The 17,500-nt window shown below is 42.0% G+C and overlaps 1 protein-coding gene across 5 annotated transcripts in view; it reads right to left on the minus strand.

Moving 5' to 3' along the window:
• PROX1 (prospero homeobox 1) overlaps positions 1-17,500 on the minus strand; it is a 49,184-nt gene that overhangs the window by 10,979 nt on the left and 20,705 nt on the right. For all 5 annotated transcript variants that reach the window (XM_027641489.1, XM_027641487.1, XM_027641486.1 and 2 more), the window contains exon 4: positions 16,837-17,031. In XM_027641489.1, coding sequence (XP_027497290.1) covers positions 16,837-17,031 — 195 coding nt within the window. The remainder of the gene's footprint in view (positions 1-16,836; positions 17,032-17,500) is intronic.

Consider the following 17,500-nt stretch of genomic DNA (forward strand, 5'->3'; position numbering starts at 1 on the left):
CAACTTTACTAGAACAGGGAATAAAATATTTACTCAGAAGTTCATTTTCTGCAGCCGATTGCTAAACTGTCCTAAAGCAGGGTGGCTTTGAGCATGTTCACAGGGGCAACAGTAGCAAAGCCCAGCATGAGGTCTGAAGCAGGAAAGATACCCTAGGAAAGGAGACAAACAGGTGAAGTACTTTACCGAGCATTCATTCACCCTTGCACACACATGATTCCTCTAAACAAACTCTCCTATCCCTGCTGTTTGTTAAGTAAATATTGATCAAGGAGAGACATATCTCCTGACAGCAGTAGCACAAGCTGGGGACTTGTACTGCAGACAGAGTGGACTTAAATGGATAAACTCAGATGCTTTAGGAAGGCCACACAGAGATTACTAGATAAAAAGGCAAGAAGTCAGAGCTGGCTTTCCTTTCCCCTCTGCAGGGAGTTGGTACCTTGTTACATAGAACCTTTGCAATAGAAAGAAAAATCATCTGCTCCTAGACACAGTCTTATAAAGCAAGAAGCCTGGGTCTTTGGTGCCCAAATGACTTCTATTTTCCTGTCTTGCCAGCTGATACATTAATATTGCATGCAATAACTGGGGAGCTTAAGGTCCTCTCCTTGAGCACATGTGGGAGGCTACCAAGGGTCAGTTTCTCAGCAGTGTAAATTTTCACCACCCCACTGGTTTCAACAGAAAGTTTACACTGCCTGTGGATGATGGTCCCTCTCCGGTTGTGCTGCGGTGGAGTACACATTTTCCTCAGGAGCACTTTTTTCCCACTCATATTCCAAGTGAGTGGTTCACTCTTATGCCTGTGGGATAAAATACACACCCTTACACATGTAAGGGTGTCCAGTTCAGGCTCATAAGCAAACAGTGAAGATTTACTGGAATGATGTGTCTAATAATAATATAGCTGCAGAGAACAGTAGCAAAATTGGCAAGTCATTAGTTGCTCTGATTTCTTGTAAAATTTCAGGAATACGTAAGTGCAACCTCATTTTAGGAAACTACCAAATTTTGTGTGGACATAAGATGTAATGCAAGTGCTTCTTGGAGCAGATTTTAAAGCAGTTCTCAGAGATTGGATGAAAAGCCTCTGAATGAGCAGCAAAGGCAACCATAAAGCTATTCACCTTGTCTAGGAGGGGGGAGGAAAGGATTAGGATTCAATGTTAATTTTCAGTACGGGGTCTCATGTTTAGAAGTACCAAGACCAACGCAATCGTTCTAATATTGTAACAGCGTCAGACAACTGCTTGGCTGTAGCACACAAATCTGAAGATCCTTCAGACAGGGACAGCTGGGCTAAGCTCGAAACCTCTTCTCATACGATGTCTAATCTGCGATAAACTTCAGCTCCATTTATATGATTAGGCCAGCCAGAGCGTACCTACAGACTTTGCCTGTGGTATTGTGCTGGAGTCTGATAGTGTGTTGTATTACTAATGTTCCAAGAGTAAACACACTTGTAGGAAACAGCTATAGTTCAAGGCTGTGCTTTAAAAAAAATAAATGTTTCATCAGTCTTAGCAAAGGAACAAATGGCAATAACACTCTGTATCATATTTTACAAAGCTTCAAAAGAACAATGTCCCGTTGAGTGAAATTCAGTAGCATTCTGTAAACATTAATTTAAGGAAATCAATAGGCTCTGTGAGCTAAAGCCATATTGCAAGATAAACTGGCTGGAGTGCTACTTTGTCAAACAGATTTTAGTTTTCTCGGCTAGATAAAGACGGTTTCAAAATGGGGTAACGTGTTGCAACCAAGGTTTGAAAACTATGTGGCCTTCAAACAGTCTGCTTGTTCCTACTACAAAGCTGGATAAACATACTTTAAAAATGATAAGATTGGGCCAGGATTGATTTTGCTTTCAAATTTTATATAAAGTAGAATTCTTGGTGAATGTGAGTTAGGATTTTTTAAATCCTAAATATGAGCAGAAATAAACAAGTGCAGCACAGACAGCTCAAGATGTCAGGCTGCCAGGAGAGGTTAAATTCTCTAGAAGCAGTTTGGTTTTTTATTTTCAATTGCAGGACATTATGGATTTAAAAAGTCTTTATTCACGTTGACCTGGTGGACGAAAAGTCACCGTGCCAAACAGGAAAGCCAAAATCTCTAGTGGACTTAGGATCAGAGGTCTTCAGCTGGTGAAGGCTGCTCACGTTGCAGAGTACAGGGTTCTGGTAATGGGAGGTAAACAGATTGGAGGGGGTGAGAGGGGGAAGGCCAGATCACTCTTGTTGGATGATCTAGACAGCGGCTATACAGAGGAACTCTGTAGGGAGCCTCTTAACCCAAGGATAAGGCATAAACAGCATCTATTAGACAAGTGATGGAGAACCTCTCCAGGATGATGAGTGAGTCCACTACTGGGGGAGCAGTCGCACCATGGGTAGCTCCGGGTCAGACAGCTTTAATGTGTGTGCACAGCAGTCCACACCAGCACAGGCATAGCAACAGCAGAAGAGATTAAAGAGAAATACTTCTGCCAAGAAAATCTCATACACAGCACAAACTGGATTTGCACATGCACCCCCCATTCCCAAAATCAGGGTAAGGTGAACTTTAGGGGCAGAGAAAAGCCTTCTTAAAGAAGATGATTGAGAAACTCCACTTGTGTCACCCACACATAACCCTGAGCCTCTTCCTCACAGGAGAAAGACTTAAATCTGTGGGCTTTGGTGGAAAGCTGGCACCTAAACATGCACTCCCATACCCACAGTCTGTATTGTGTAGGAAACTTATTAAGGACAAGCCCTTTTGCATTCCTTCCCTACCTGTAAGACACTGCATCAGAGCAATGCTGGGGTCAAGCCAGCAGTAAAGCATCACACTATCTCTGAACCCATTTCTCTGTAGGCTTGCAGAGAGGCTGATGACACTCAGATCAGCCCCTTCCTTGCATGCATTCCACCAGTCCAGGGACCTCCCTGCTTTAAGAAAGATCTACAAGGCAGCTCACCTATCCACCTAGCCCTTCATAGACAAGGGGCTTGTGCGATTAGCAGCTCCAGGCACAGACCTGATATCTTTTCCAGGATAACTCTGCCACGAGCTGCACTGCCCTACCATCGGTTTTCCTGTGCTTGCAAGGGCAGCATCTGCAAGCTGCTGGTGTCCTGGCTCCTGCCACCTTTATCCAGACCATCACCTCCCCTCACGCACACACTCTGTTCCCCAAGGGCAGCGAGCTGCTGAGTGGGACCACCTTAGCCCTGCAAGTTGGTGTGGCAGCATATCAAGCAGGAGGCTTTGGCTTCTACACAGGAATTGTAGGCAGGTTTTGGAGTAAGTTGCTACACTTTTTGGCGTGAAAGCCATGGCAGCATATGGCCCAATGTTCTCAGTTTAAGTCTGACACTTAACATTATTTAACAGTTTCTGTGTTAGGTGCTTTATAAGGTAAAGGAAATTAACAATTTTCAGCTAATTAGATCACTCAATTGGCTGAACATCCTGGACACCTCTTAGAAAAAAAAAACAGGTTGGCTCAGGCAATGGAAAGGCTAATGCCTCTTCCATTATCACTTATGAGGAGAGGGAAATAGTTGGAAAGGATGCTTTTGTTTTAAAAACACAAATGAAAAATACCTCAACTATTGGATGCTCTAGTAAACACACTTTTCTCCCAACCAGCAGTCAATTTGCCCACCTCTACACGTGTCCCAATCCCCTTGGCTACAGCAGCAGCTCTTTGGTGCTACCACAGTCTGCATTTATTGCCTTCAAATTTCCTTTCACAAGTCCCGCTGTACAAATCTGTTACTAAAGAGATTTTCTGGGAAGAGAAAAAAAGCGACAAGAAACTTGGTGGCCGTTCAGGAAAGTCTGTTCTTCCACTGTGGCACACAAAGAGAAGCCCACTCTTTTGGGACATCACTGGTGTTGGGAAGGGAAAAGCATTAGCCTAAGTTCGGTTCAAAAGAGAAAAATTAGGAAAACAACAGAGGTTGCTTATTGCATTTACTGCTGCACTGTAGGTCTTTTATTCTTTGTAAAAGGCTGGAATTATTTAAGAGTATATTTGAAAAGTGTTTGTTTAAAATAAATCTGAGACCCCTTATCCCTTGAGAGGAGTTTGGGGCACTAGCAATCTACTGCTGGCTTACTGTTATCTCCTTCACCAAGCTCACAAAGAGGAGAGAGAATGAGCATGGCTCTTACAAGGGAAAAAACTGACAGTGGGGCTGCTGAGATGCCTGATAATATCGGGGAAGTGAAAGTGGTAGTGCAGTGAAAATGGATACTGCATGATACATTAGATTTAATCACTTGCATTTCAATTAAGCTTTTCCACAAATAAAGATTGGGAAGTACTCTGCAGGCTCCCTGCACGGCTGGAGAACCAAGCACTGCTGGTGCTGCGTGCCCCGGCTGAGCGCCGACAGCGGCGCTTCTGCATCTCACCCAGGCTGAAACCCTGCTGCTGCCTCTTGGGAGCCTCCCTGGTAGGACCCATTTTCCCATTTCAAAGTACGTGAGAGGCATCCTGCACCACGCACATCACTGCACCCCTGTAGGATCTCTGTCCTGGAACTGCTGTGCCCATGGTTCAGGGGATGAGCCTATTCATCATGGAAACACAGCTACTCTGTCACGGAAACACCAAGGCTTCAATGTGCTAGTTTTTAAACACAAAATTTGGTAAGACTTGAGAGTAGAGCGGGCTAAAACAGTACAAAAAGGACTTTCTATTTTCAATTTGTTTAGACTTTTTGCACTTCAAAATTCAGTTCTCCCTTTCCTCGCCCTCAAAAATCATCAACAGCATTTCAAGGGGAAGACTATATTTCCTTTTCTGCCTTACTGATGAATTAGAACTGCACGAGATGTAGAAGCTTCTAATGGAAACTCTGATTGCCCTTAACTTGCTGTATTGCCAGTGGCACTGCTGCAGAATGGAAAAATCACTAAGGCTCCTACAGCTTATGATAGCTGGGCATTTAGTATGTGTTGGGAAATGTAAGAAAGAATCACAAGAGGGGTTACTGTCACACCTCAGAAGCTGTCTCATACAAAAACTGAAGTAGAAATAAAACTCTCACACACAAGGATAGCCTAACTTTAACTCAGTCCATTGTGGTGAAATGCAATCTGCTTCAAGAGGCTGCCTACAATGCCGAGCAGCACATTACATACCCTGCTGCCAAATTCTGGCAGGTACCACAGACAGGCGTTCACAAAAAACCTGTCCAGAAAAGTAAGTACAGGGATGACCACCCAGTTTTGGCTCAGCAGAAAGGTTGTTGTATACTCTCCTGGAGACATTATCTGGATGGGAATGTGACATGTTACTCAGAAGGAATCAGGAGGCACAGCCTGGACTGTGATGAGGAGACATGTCTCTTACCAGCAGTAAGTCCTCTGCTCTTATGGTGTACTTCCATGTGTGCAAGAGACAAGCATGCAGAAACTGCTGGCTGGACCATGGATATAGAGGTAAACTGGTTCACAGAGCTTGTAATGTGCAAGGACTTTTATGTTCAGCAGAATTTGGCCCCATAGGTGAACCACTAACACTGCAGTAGAAGTGAAAATTAAAATGCTCATACATCTAGAATACATCTTATGTATCTATATAGATATATACATTGTAACAGTACAGTAACATCTATAATTGGTGTTGTTTGCTTTTGCACACTCTTCCCATCTCTCTGTTGCAATCACCTTTGTCTTCTGTGTCTAGCCCTAAAAAGCCCCAACTGTGCCCTTTCCCTCCTCAGTTTGCATGTATTGGGGCGGGGGGAATGAGGAGGTAGGTAGGGGAGAGGGAATGGGAAGCAGGTGGTGTTTAATCAGTCTGGCAAGGAAACAGGCAGTCACCAGGGTCCTTTTGGGGGTGTCATGAAGGTGGTAAGCATGCCTTCTGGCAGCAGGGTACCTCCTTTCCTTTTTCCTATGGCAGAGGGTAGGGGCAGGAGAAGGAAACTGTGCATGGTTATGGGTGAGGGGTGTTGCAAATAAAGTTGTCTCCACCAGCTCAGGGCTCCTGCTGAACAATTCGGACAAATCTCCTCCCAGTGTAACTATGCTTTTAGGAGCATTCGGAGCCTGTCATCATGGGATAAACTGCTCCATCTCTTCCACCCTGAGCCATGCAGCCAGCCAAACTGGGCTACAAACACCCTGTTACACACTTCAGTGCCAGACCTGCTAGATGAGGCTCGCAAGCCTGTGAGGTCAGAAGATGAAGTCTTACATCCTAATGGACTGAGCTCCCTCTCATTTGACTCCTCTTTATCCCTCATGGAAGGAAATGGTGTGACTCCATCCAGCATTGGATTAGATAACCTCGAGGCTGGGCCTCATCTGATGGAGCCAGCCTTCTCTGCAATTGTAAGAGATAAGCTGCTTCAGCGTCTCCTCCACCCACCCCACTGAACACTGATATTTGGCAGTTAAATCTGCAATGTTGATTTTCCCTTTCTCCTCTAAAAACTTTCTGTAAATTGTGGAATACTGCTTTAAATGTATTATGTCTATGCCACAGTTCTGCCCTATAAGTCCCAATCACAGCAGCCTTTCTGCTTAGCAACAGAGCTCATGCCACCCTGGTTTTCTGCTCTCTACAAAGCCTCTACACTAACTAGAGAAACAAGTTCAAGGCCACCTCTTTGAGCACTCTGGACCACCACCTGGCCACGGCTTCTTCTGACAGCACATTTCTACCAGAGCCTTGAAACAGCCCCCCCGCAGAGGGCACACAAAACGAGTCAGAGCCCTGCTGTGTACCTTCCCCCCCTGCAGATAAGAAAGCTGAACCTTGCCCCTTCCAGATCTACAGGGAGAAATCATCTCCAAAACGTTGATTACCTTCGTCCAACCCTTCTGGCTGCCCTTCTATCTCTCCCCCACCCACACTTACCTCCCAGGAATACACCAGGGTCCCTCTCTGCACACAAAATTCAGCTATACTCCAGTGCTGCAGGTGATGGGCTACGTGTAACTATAGAAAGTGATCCAGTTCTCTGAAGACTCCCACTTCAACCAAAGAGTATTTCTTCACTTCTTGTGCCATTCATGTTACTAATGCTATGAACTCTGGTTCCCTCTGCTCTCAAATTCACTTTGTCTCAGACGAAAACCACAAAGTCCTTATGGACCCCTAAAATATCCTGCTGCTACTTCCTCACAGTCTCAGTATTTGCCCTCACAGATTTAAGCATCTTTGAAAACAGCATCTCCATTGAGCTCAACACCAGTGTTGGAAGGTCTCTCATCAAGCAGACCTGCACTGCCACTGCTCTCTCAGACCAGGAATATCTGCTCTGAAAAAGGGCAGGACCCCGGAAAGCTCACCCAGAAACCAGCATGGGTCATAATGCTGCTACACCCCCACGTTTTCCAAAGGTTTCTGACAGTTTACTAAAACACATTAAGAGAGCCTGACTCTTGTCCATTTTAAAACACACTGAATGTATCAAGCAAACAGTGTTCTGCATGAAGGTGACCTATTCAAAGTCCTATAGGACAGGCAATTCTATCTGTAAGACTTCTGTTAAAGTCAGTCACACAGCCCTGACCCCACATTATGAGACAGTATCGGCTGGGACCTCCTCTTTTGGCAAGCATGCCTTACAAAAATAAAAACAACACCCCCCTCCACCCCACATCCATAAACATGATGGGTCTGTGACTCCAAATCCAGTGCTGCATTTGAATTTTAGTTTAAAAAAAATTAAATGAAACTTTTTTCCAATTAACCTTTAACATATATTCACACACTTGACTGTACAGTAACATAACAAAAGACAGCTCTTCAGCTGGCATAGATTAATTAGCTGCCAATGATTGCTGGACCTGATTTACACCAGACACTGAGAATCCAGCCCAGAATTTAGTTCAGTGTCATGAAGAAAAAGCAGGGGGTGGGTGAGATGCGGAGAGCAAAATCTTACAAAACTAGTAAGCTAACTCACTATTTCACATTTCTCTGGTATGACATTTGTATAGAGCAGTTTAGACAAAGTTTAGAATATCAGACATTTTCCTCAATTTTTCTGCAACCTTCTAATGTGACACATTAAAACAGGATATAAGAAATTTCATCCGATCAGGTCTCATGAACACTCTCCTTCTTTGCTAGACAGTGCTGCTTCTCCAAAAGTTCCGAGTGAGAAATTTAGCTATGTCGTCTAAAAGAAATGGAGGAAGTCTGGAAGAAGCATGTGCATATTGCATGTTACCCATTACCACAACTAGGATTTATTAAATGGCAAGAGAAATCACCCGTTCCTCTTCCTTTTTCTTTTTCCCCCCAAAACATCAGGTTTTAAAACTGAACTGCCTAATGAACTCCTGCTAGACACAGAATGAATGAAAAAGCATTTCACCTTGTAAAGGATAAGACTTTGAGTGAGCGAGGGGTAACATGGGTTAAAATTCACCTTGCTTCTCACTCCTCATCTACGATGGGCTTTTGGAGAACGACAGACATCTGGAAATCAGTTTTACATAGAAAAATAGAAAACAGGGAAGAACTAGGAAGATGAATAAAGGCTCATCATAGACACAAAAGACCAGAGGAAAAAGAAGCTTGGATTTGGGTATTCTTGTCTGGCAAGGAGGCAGGCAGTAAGGCTAATGAAGCATTTGCGATATGGGACGTATGCCAGCGTAACAAAGAAGATGTGCATCAGCTCTGCAGATGTGCCAAAGCCCCCAGAGCAAAATAATGACATAATCACCATCAGTGTCACAGACCAGACTGTACACAAGGTGACATGGGAGAGAATAAATAAGGGTCTTTAGAGGCCTGTAGTACACACACGGGAAGAAACAGCCATTCCTCACAACTGCCACAAGAGAGTGGCGAGATGTTGGGTATAATGTGTGCAGCTAGCAAAAGAAATCTTGAATTGTGCAAGGCTAACACACTATAAATTGGTGCTTTTCTCGATCTCCAGTTGATGTTTCAATTCCCACTACCCCTTGTTGAATGCAAAATGAAATGGCAGTAGGAGTCAGAAGAGTTTGCCAAGTTTTGTTTTGTTTTGTTTCTGTTGGTTTCTTTTCTTTTTCCTTTTTTTTTTTGGGGGGGGGGGGGGGGAAGGCAATGGTTTTTTGTTTTGTTTCAGAAGAGGAGGGGGCAATAAAGATGGGTAGGGGTAAATAATTGTAAAAGAAACAAAACAAAAAACAAAAACCCCAACCCAAAACACAGTACATCATCACTACATGCATACACGCACACAGGAACAGAAACTCAACACCATTCAGCTGGAACAATCCTAGGATTCCCCCAAAGCAAAGCTAGAAACAAATGAGGATGGGGTTTGATTTTTTTTCTTTTTTGGTGGGGGTGGGGTGGGAGGGTGAGGACTGTGCTTTCTGGTTTACCACTATCCATGAACTAAACAAGGAAAAATCCTACTAAAATATTTTTCCATGCTAAAAGACAAGATTACTATTTTTATTGATCAGTAATAAAACACCGCTTAGGGCAATTTAGTACTTAACATGTTATTTGCGGTGGGGAGTAATCTGAAAAGCTCTGAGTAGCCTTAAATCATTTCACAACAGCTCTTCCTGCATAAAAGCAAGTGTTCGCCTCTGCACAGCTGCGTGATTTTGTGGTATATTTTTTTTACAGAATTTTTGTCAATTTTTGAAGGGAACATCTGTTTGATAAAGTAGAACAATACTACTAGTAATCCACAGGCCTAAGTGGGCAAAGTGTGAAAGAGAAGGAGACAGGTTGAAGGCACCAACAGGACTGTCACAGAAGGAACACTCAAAGTACATAATTATTTGCAGGATCTGGCCCTACAAGAGAAGCTCAGAAGAACAAAGCTCTTGGCTTCACCAATGTCCTTTTTCATTGCTCCTAATGAAAGATTCATAAGAATAACTTTAATTTTTTATGATCTTTTTTTGCATTACTGTATTAGCTGCATCTACTTTGTATGCAATTTCTTCTTAAATACAGAAAACCTGTTTCAAAATGCCAGACATAATAACTTAATCAGTACAATAATTGATCTTGATTGTTATGCGGTCCTTCTTAACGTCAGGAAGTGAGATAGAGCCCAGAAAATGTTTTATATGATTATTTCTTTCCATTGAAAAGTGATGTATTTAGGAAGAATGCAGGTAAAGGTGCAGAGTGAAGTTCTTTTTCATTTTTTTAACAGAAAAAAAATTATCAAACCTTCCTAATTTGCTAGTTAAACTGTTCAGTGGAAGAATGATTGTATTTGTCCTTTTTGGCTTCGCCCAATTAATTGGAGCAGTAACATAACGACTGTTAATAAACAGCTCTAATTTGACTGTACTTCCTGCCTATCTACTAACCCCACCATATCTTTGTTTAGCATATCATCAGGGAAAACAAGGAAGCATGTATATAACTTTGTTCTGTTGTATATGAAATTTAATAATTATGCCACAGTGGATTCTAAATTAATCACAGAAGGCACAACAATATTAATAATCTGTTTAGCAAACTCAAGCGTCTTTGCACTTTGATGTTAGGAGCAGAGACAGTATGAACTGTGGCAGTTTTTTAAATTAGGTGTTTGTTTCTGTTTCAGCTTATATCAATGTTTTCTTTTATGCTTTTTCTACTGTGCACCTTGCTTCCCTCTAAGAAAAAAAAACAACAAACCACAAACCAAAACCACAGAACAACTCAACAAACAAGCCTGTGTTTATTTGGGTGCGTTTTGATCAAAGCTGACAGATCAAATTTTTCATTTATTTAACAAAGTTTCATTGCAGCCATTCTTCATAATTACGGCAGTGTTTTAATTTTTTTGCTTCCCTTGAATAGGAGAGAAGGGGTTCTGAGAAAGTTTTTAATTAGCTAAATAGGTCTGTGTAATCTAGATGAAATAAACACGCCCGTTTGAAAGGGCTGTTAGAACTTTTCCAGCCATTTAATCCATAGATGGCTGAACACAATGATACCTTCCACAGAAAGCTACAGCCACCACCAGCAGCTGTTAGAAGAGAGCTTGCTCCCTGCTCCTATTGATAACCCTTTGTGGAATGAAGAAAAAGAGCTGAGGGAAGGAGAACTGAATGTCAGACAATAGACATCGCTACACACACTGTCTCTGAACTTTCCTCATCTCTGAAGGACAATTAATTATGAAGGCCTTTGGGGTAGGTCGAAGCAAGGGAAAACCTACTGCTGGCCCAGCACTCCAGCCGCTATCTCTGTGTTTGTTAAATGGTTGTGCCTGTTGGGGAACCAGAGTAGCAGCCACCAAAATAGCCAATAGATCATTTAGGAAAAAAGAGCAAAAGATTTTTTTATGTGTGTCTGTCCTTGTATAATTCTATTCTCACTGTGAAATCATCCATACACAAAACACAAGGACAATTTTTTTTTTTTAGAAGAACCACAGGGTAGGTTACAGTCAGAAACGGCCTCTCAGTGGTGTGTTAAAAAGGATGGTCTTTTCACCAAATCATTTCACAGAGGCAAAACAGACAAACACAAAGAGTTGAGACTTTTTCTCCTACATTAAATAGAGTAACTGATAAGGTCAGACATATGATACCTAAAGACATGAATCTGTGAACTCTTGAAGTCAAAGGACTTCTCTGTGCAAAGGAACAATCTTTCAAAGGAAATAGATCATAGAACTCCACTGAATCCCCTTTAAACTTTATGAAGCAGGAGGAGAAAAAGCTCTAAGTAGGGAAGCTTGACAGAAGAGCCTTGAACTATTTTCTGAAGGAAAGATGAGACCCTCCCTAGGCTGCCACAAAACATCTTTTTTTTTCTAAAGGCTCTTCTGAACTTTGATATGTGCCAAGACACCGCTATTGAAAGCTGTATAATTATGTGCTATAGCCACTGTAGAAAATGCTTTGTTCACCACAACAAAGAACAATAAGCAAAGTAAAGTGACATTACACTGTATCTTTTTCTTTAAGAATGTTGAGAAAGGTCACGGTACGTTATAACTAATAAAGCTGTTGAGTAAGGAAGTTTAAAGTTGATCTTGCTGTGCTTAAATGTAACCCAATGACAAAAAGGCAGAGAGAACTAAAATTGTAATGACATTAAAAAATAGATCATATATCAATGTGCCAATTTCATTATACAAACACCTTGATTCCAAAGGACACAAACAGCAAAACCGAGTTAGTCCCGCAACAGTATTCCTCTCGCAACTCTCTCCCTGATAGCTTCCAACTACGGTCTGCAGTTCAACTAACTGCAAAAACTGATTAATAAGCATTAATTGATACATGCAATGCACGGACCTTCCAGTGCAAGCCATGGATTTTGTTACTTGATTAAAAAACAGGTTCATGTCCTGTGCAGTTTCAAGGAAAGCTCTGCTGTTTCACAAGACAGCCTCTTCAAAATTAGGAAAGAAAAAAAAAAAAAGAGAGAGAGAGAAAACAAAAGGGCAGAGGGCATCAACTGAATTTCCTCAAACTAAGATTTTTGAGTGAAAAAGAAAATACCATCTGGACACCTATGCTTCTCTATGCTCCAGTTTCTCTTCAGAGGACTCAGAACAGTTACATTTGTTATTCTTAAATTGCCAAAGCAGATTTACTCCCCTTGCTGCAGATCACCAGACAGCGGCCTTCCGACTCTGTCTTTAAGAATGCCGAGAACGATGTTGAAACACTACAACAATAAAGCCCTTGAAGGAGGAAGTATACAGCTGAGGGAAAAAATGCGAGGAGTCAAATAGTGAAACAAACAACTGTCCCGTTAGGCTGTGCTCACTGCTGGTACCACCAGAAGCACGGAGACTGCCACGGCAGGGCAGTTTGTACGGAAAGAGCAACCTTTGAGATTCAAGTTAGCAAGTTACAGACTTGATTTTCACTTCTCTTGAGGCCACTTTGCACTGCTCCAGGGTATTAGGGTGGTTATAAACCGTACTTTATGGTGCCTATGTATTGCAAAACCACTCGTAAGTGGCCTTAGTTTAAATGAGAATCGGGTTTGAGGGCTTTAATTCTCCTTTTGATGAACACCAATTCAGTTCAAGATGAATCCTGCAGATGAAACTGGAGAAGAATACAGCTTCCTAAAATAAGCACATGAGTGGCCAGCATTTTTGATAATTTAGGATATCTTAATTTTTGGATGCAGTGCTGGGCACACTTCATTTTCAGGGAATGGACCATTGAGGACCTCCTGACAGAGTGACTCTCATTGAGCATCCCAAAACAAAATTGACCTAAAATCATCATCACTTCTGAAAATGTTGGCAGCCTGGATTCCCCTCAAGGGCTCACAGGCCACTTACGTGACTGGATTATTACTTAGATTTTACAGGTGGTGTTATTTGACTTGTTTTACATCATCTCACTGATTTTTATGGGACTAACCCAGAATGTCTTACGTTAAACATTCTGCTAAGACCTGAGTACAAGTGGTCTTAATTAGGTTTTTCCCTCTAGTATGTTCCCGCCTAAAGAAGAGTAAACTTCTTAAAAATGTTTTTCTCTCCCTTCGAAATGACGACTTGTGCTGTAACCAGCGCTATGAAAAGAGGCAATCATCGCATCAAGCCCCACTGTACCAAAACTGCATACAGTGTATTTGTGCAAATAAAGCAGCTTGGCAGACGTTTCACTATTGTGATCAATCTCAATAACTACATCTGCAAAATCGGGTGAGTTCCCGTGAAGCAGCAGGCAGGCTGAGCTCAGAAAGATGGCGCATGTGGGGACTTGCTTTGGTGCTCATTTTTTCACTATGCAGAGGAGCAGGGCAAGTGGAAGGAGTAGGCAGGGGGGCACAGAGTGAAATTGCTAACACAGAGAGACCCTGAGACTTCAGAACTAAGACTGAGTTGTTAAGTGCCCATAAGGAAAAGGAACAGGCATTGTGCAGAGAGACGTTAATACATGGAGAATGACGGTAACTACTAAAAAATGCCAGGGAACAAGGATGATTGAGAAGGAGTGGGAGCCAAAGCAAGGCTAAAATTCAGGTATTGTCCTCAGGCCGATTTCTTTCGCTTGTTTTAAGTACATATATAAGAAAAGAAACCCTCTTGTTTATGTTTTTTTAACCATATTTCTATTTTAACTCATTTTTTTTAAACCCTCTTTTTATTTTAACTCACAGCATGGTATCCCCCTTGTTTTCAATCATTCTGCCACAGTCACAACTGCGAGCTCTAATGACCTGTGTTAGGACATATTCTGGAAGAGAGTTATGAAATTACTTAGGTTTTATTTTCCTTTCTTTTTTTTAAGTGCATAGTAACAATATCTGACTTTAATTATTGCAGCTGGCATTCAAAAGCCTATGGCAACACCGCAGATGAGACAGATATCGAGTGGCACAGCAAGCTGTCCTCTCTTTCTGACCAACTTCGGCATTTTTGCTGGGACACATATATTTGTGGTTTTCATTCACCAGGACAACCCACCTTCTTCCTCCCTGGAAGAATGGCCCCAGAATAAAGAAGTATCTTCACCTTCCACAAAAAAAAAAAAAAAAAACAAACCAAAAAAACCCCCAAACCCAACCTAAAACAAACAAACAAAAAAAAACCCTGTGGGTTTTTTTTTTCCCCCTTTCAAAACTCAGTTTCTAATTGCTTTGTGCAGCTCAGCACATGTTTCACCAGCTAGCTGTACTGTGAGAGAGAAATTTGGAACTGGCTACACAAATACACACATGTGTACACACAAAACACAGGCGAAGTTGAACTGCACTGGAGGAGGCGTTGGATCTGTCTCTGGCTCACAGCCACAAGGGCACAATGGCAAAGCTAAAAACGATAGGACATGTGGTTTGTTAAACATCTTACTTGACTTTGCTACAAGCTGTCAGTGGCAATGTGCAGGAAAAGGAACACGTATCACAAATTCTTGAACAAATCAATGGCACAGCCTGATATGGACCAAAGGCACATTCTAGATTTATCATTTTTTCCCTAATAGTCAATTTAGGAGTATATGCACGAAGTATATGCACAAATTTGACCCAAGAACAGCTAAAAGTGGAGGGTTTAGAAATAACAGTTGTAGGTGATTTAAGAGAAATGGCATATCAGACTAATCAGAAGATCAGCGAAGCATTACTGGAGTATGAGAGGAAGGAACTTTGATGATGCTAAATATGGTAAATGCTCAGTTTGCTAAATCCTTTTGGATCCAATTTCAACATTATGGTACTTGTCATTTTTGCTTTGTAGCTTGTGGGGGAGGGGATGGGCATTTTTCAGGAAAAGTTACAATTGTCTAATTAAAAACTGCACCATACAGCTTAATGTTCTCCTAACTGCTGGATCATCAGTGTAAAACCAAGACTAAAACCTCTAGGAAATTCTCATTACACTAAATAACACAAGGAAGACTAAGTGAATGAATCTGCAATCACCATTTATAACACCTCTTTCCCTCCGTGACAGAGAAAAACAAGCCAAGGGGCTCCTTTCTTACCCCTTGGCTGAGAACACTGCCATCACTAGAAGTACTAAATGTATGCGATTTATATTTTCTTATCTACCTGAAAACACCTATACGCTCCGCACAATACTTCACTGAAGCAATCCATTTACATTAACACTGCCAGTAACACTTTGAAAAGGAGTAAGAAGTGCCTGAAATCATCAAGGTTACAAGATTTTTGAGGGCAAAGAACATTTCAACCTATGTTCTGCAAGCAGAAAAAAAAGTTAAGAAGAAAAAAACTTGAGGGAATTTAAGCACAAGGAAAAAGTTGGTCACACTTATCTTCTTGTGTATTTCCCTTTCTGCTCCTGTATTTAGCGATTATGCCTTGGCATGAAGGCAGGCCTACCTACTGGGGTGGGAGTCTCCTGTCTTGTGCCTGTGTGAGTGCCTAGCAGGGCCAGAGCCCACAGGAGCACCTGGGGGGTTCTCAGCACACCAAACACAAAATCTGGATGTTGTCATCATCCAAAATAAATGGCAAAACATCCTCTTCTCCCCTCTTTCTTCATCTGCCCCTTCCATACAACCATTTCCCAGAAAAGTCTGCCAGCCCAGAACAGGAGGAATCAGCCAAGAAAGACGAGAAAGTCCTTGCTGAGACTTTTTGCATCATCTGAACTTATGTGCTGTGAAAACGAAGATGGCTAAAAATCCCTTGGAAGCATTTTAGGCAGGAAACAACCCTCCTTAAGCTGACAAATGTCACTTTTGTTACAGGAGGCGGGGTCATTATGCAACTTGACTCTGAGAGAAAGTTGCAGACAAAAAAAAAAAATTATTAGTACCATCATTGCTTTCCCACTCCACCAAGAGATGGGATTACTCGAGCCTCCCCCGCATGCACATCCTGTTCAAATGCTTCATTACATCTGACTACCTGAACAATGCAAACTGCCATCCTCAGCAGGGAGAAACACTCTCCTGTGGTATCGCCGAGGGTCAGCATGTTAATGATAACAATAGCCTGCTCAGCTACCAGGCTGGCCTGTAAACAGGAATCTTAATCAAAGCCACAAACCCGTTACAGCAGAAAACGGAGCATTTACTTCGAGTACTCATTTTATCCTGCAGTTTGACAAAGTAAATTCATTGTACTTCTAGAAATCAAATGAAGGAAAGTAGGGTGTTTGATCACACAATTATGGAGCTTTAAAAGAGCTGAGAGGTGACTTCTTTCTCTACTGTCCCTCCTAAAGAAAACTTCAAAAAGTTGAAACTAAGAAACATAGAAAAAAAAAAGTGAAAACTTTTATCTCTTGTCAAGTCCTAGTGAGGCATAAGTATCCAGCTTCCAGGGCTAAAAAGATTAATTAGCATCATTCAGGGACATGGAATGCCGAGATTCCACTGGTCACAGCCACAACAAAAAGGTACATTATTTTAAAGGCAGACTGGACCTCGAAACAACTCACACACACAGAAACAAAGATCAGTGCCTACCTCAAAATCATTTGCTTTATTGTAGTGCATGTTCAGGGCCCTGTACAGCTCACAGTCTCTGGTTATAGACAGCTCCTCAGTGCTCGTGACCCCGTCGTTGATGGCTTGCCGCGCATACTTCTCCATCTGAATGTAGTAAAACTCACGGAAATTGCTAAACCACTTGATGAGCTGAGAGGTAATGCATCTGTTGAACTGTTAAATTTAAACAGTAAGAAGGATAAGAGCACTGACATTCCTCCCCCCCCAGCCCCATTTCTTTCAAAAAGCATTCTTTCCTCCCCTTCCCCACCACCTTTTAAAACCATGTCTCTGTGTTTCTACTGCAAGGGGTGGGGGAAGCAGTTGGCAAATTATGTTAGTGTATCAGATGAGGGGAAAATGTATATGGTCCAAAAATTCCAGGACAAATAACTGAAGGGTAATGACATTGCATCCAACCATTTTCCAAGTCTTTAAAGTAGCCTAGATTTTTTTAACATTGCACCTTCCCTCCAGCCCGCCATGCTCTCATAATTAAAAAATGTGGAATGCCTTATGGGATGCATAAGGAATAGTTATTTTGATGCGTAGGTGTCACAAATGACACAGTGGACTTGAGTATGTTTAATTGGTCAGCCCCTTTACACCTTACGCTGACTCAGTGATTTTTACATCAGCTGCT

Source organism: Corapipo altera, unplaced genomic scaffold, assembly GCF_003945725.1.
Source record: "Corapipo altera isolate COAL_440 unplaced genomic scaffold, ASM394572v1 48b, whole genome shotgun sequence".
Lineage (NCBI taxonomy): Eukaryota > Metazoa > Chordata > Aves > Passeriformes > Pipridae > Corapipo > Corapipo altera.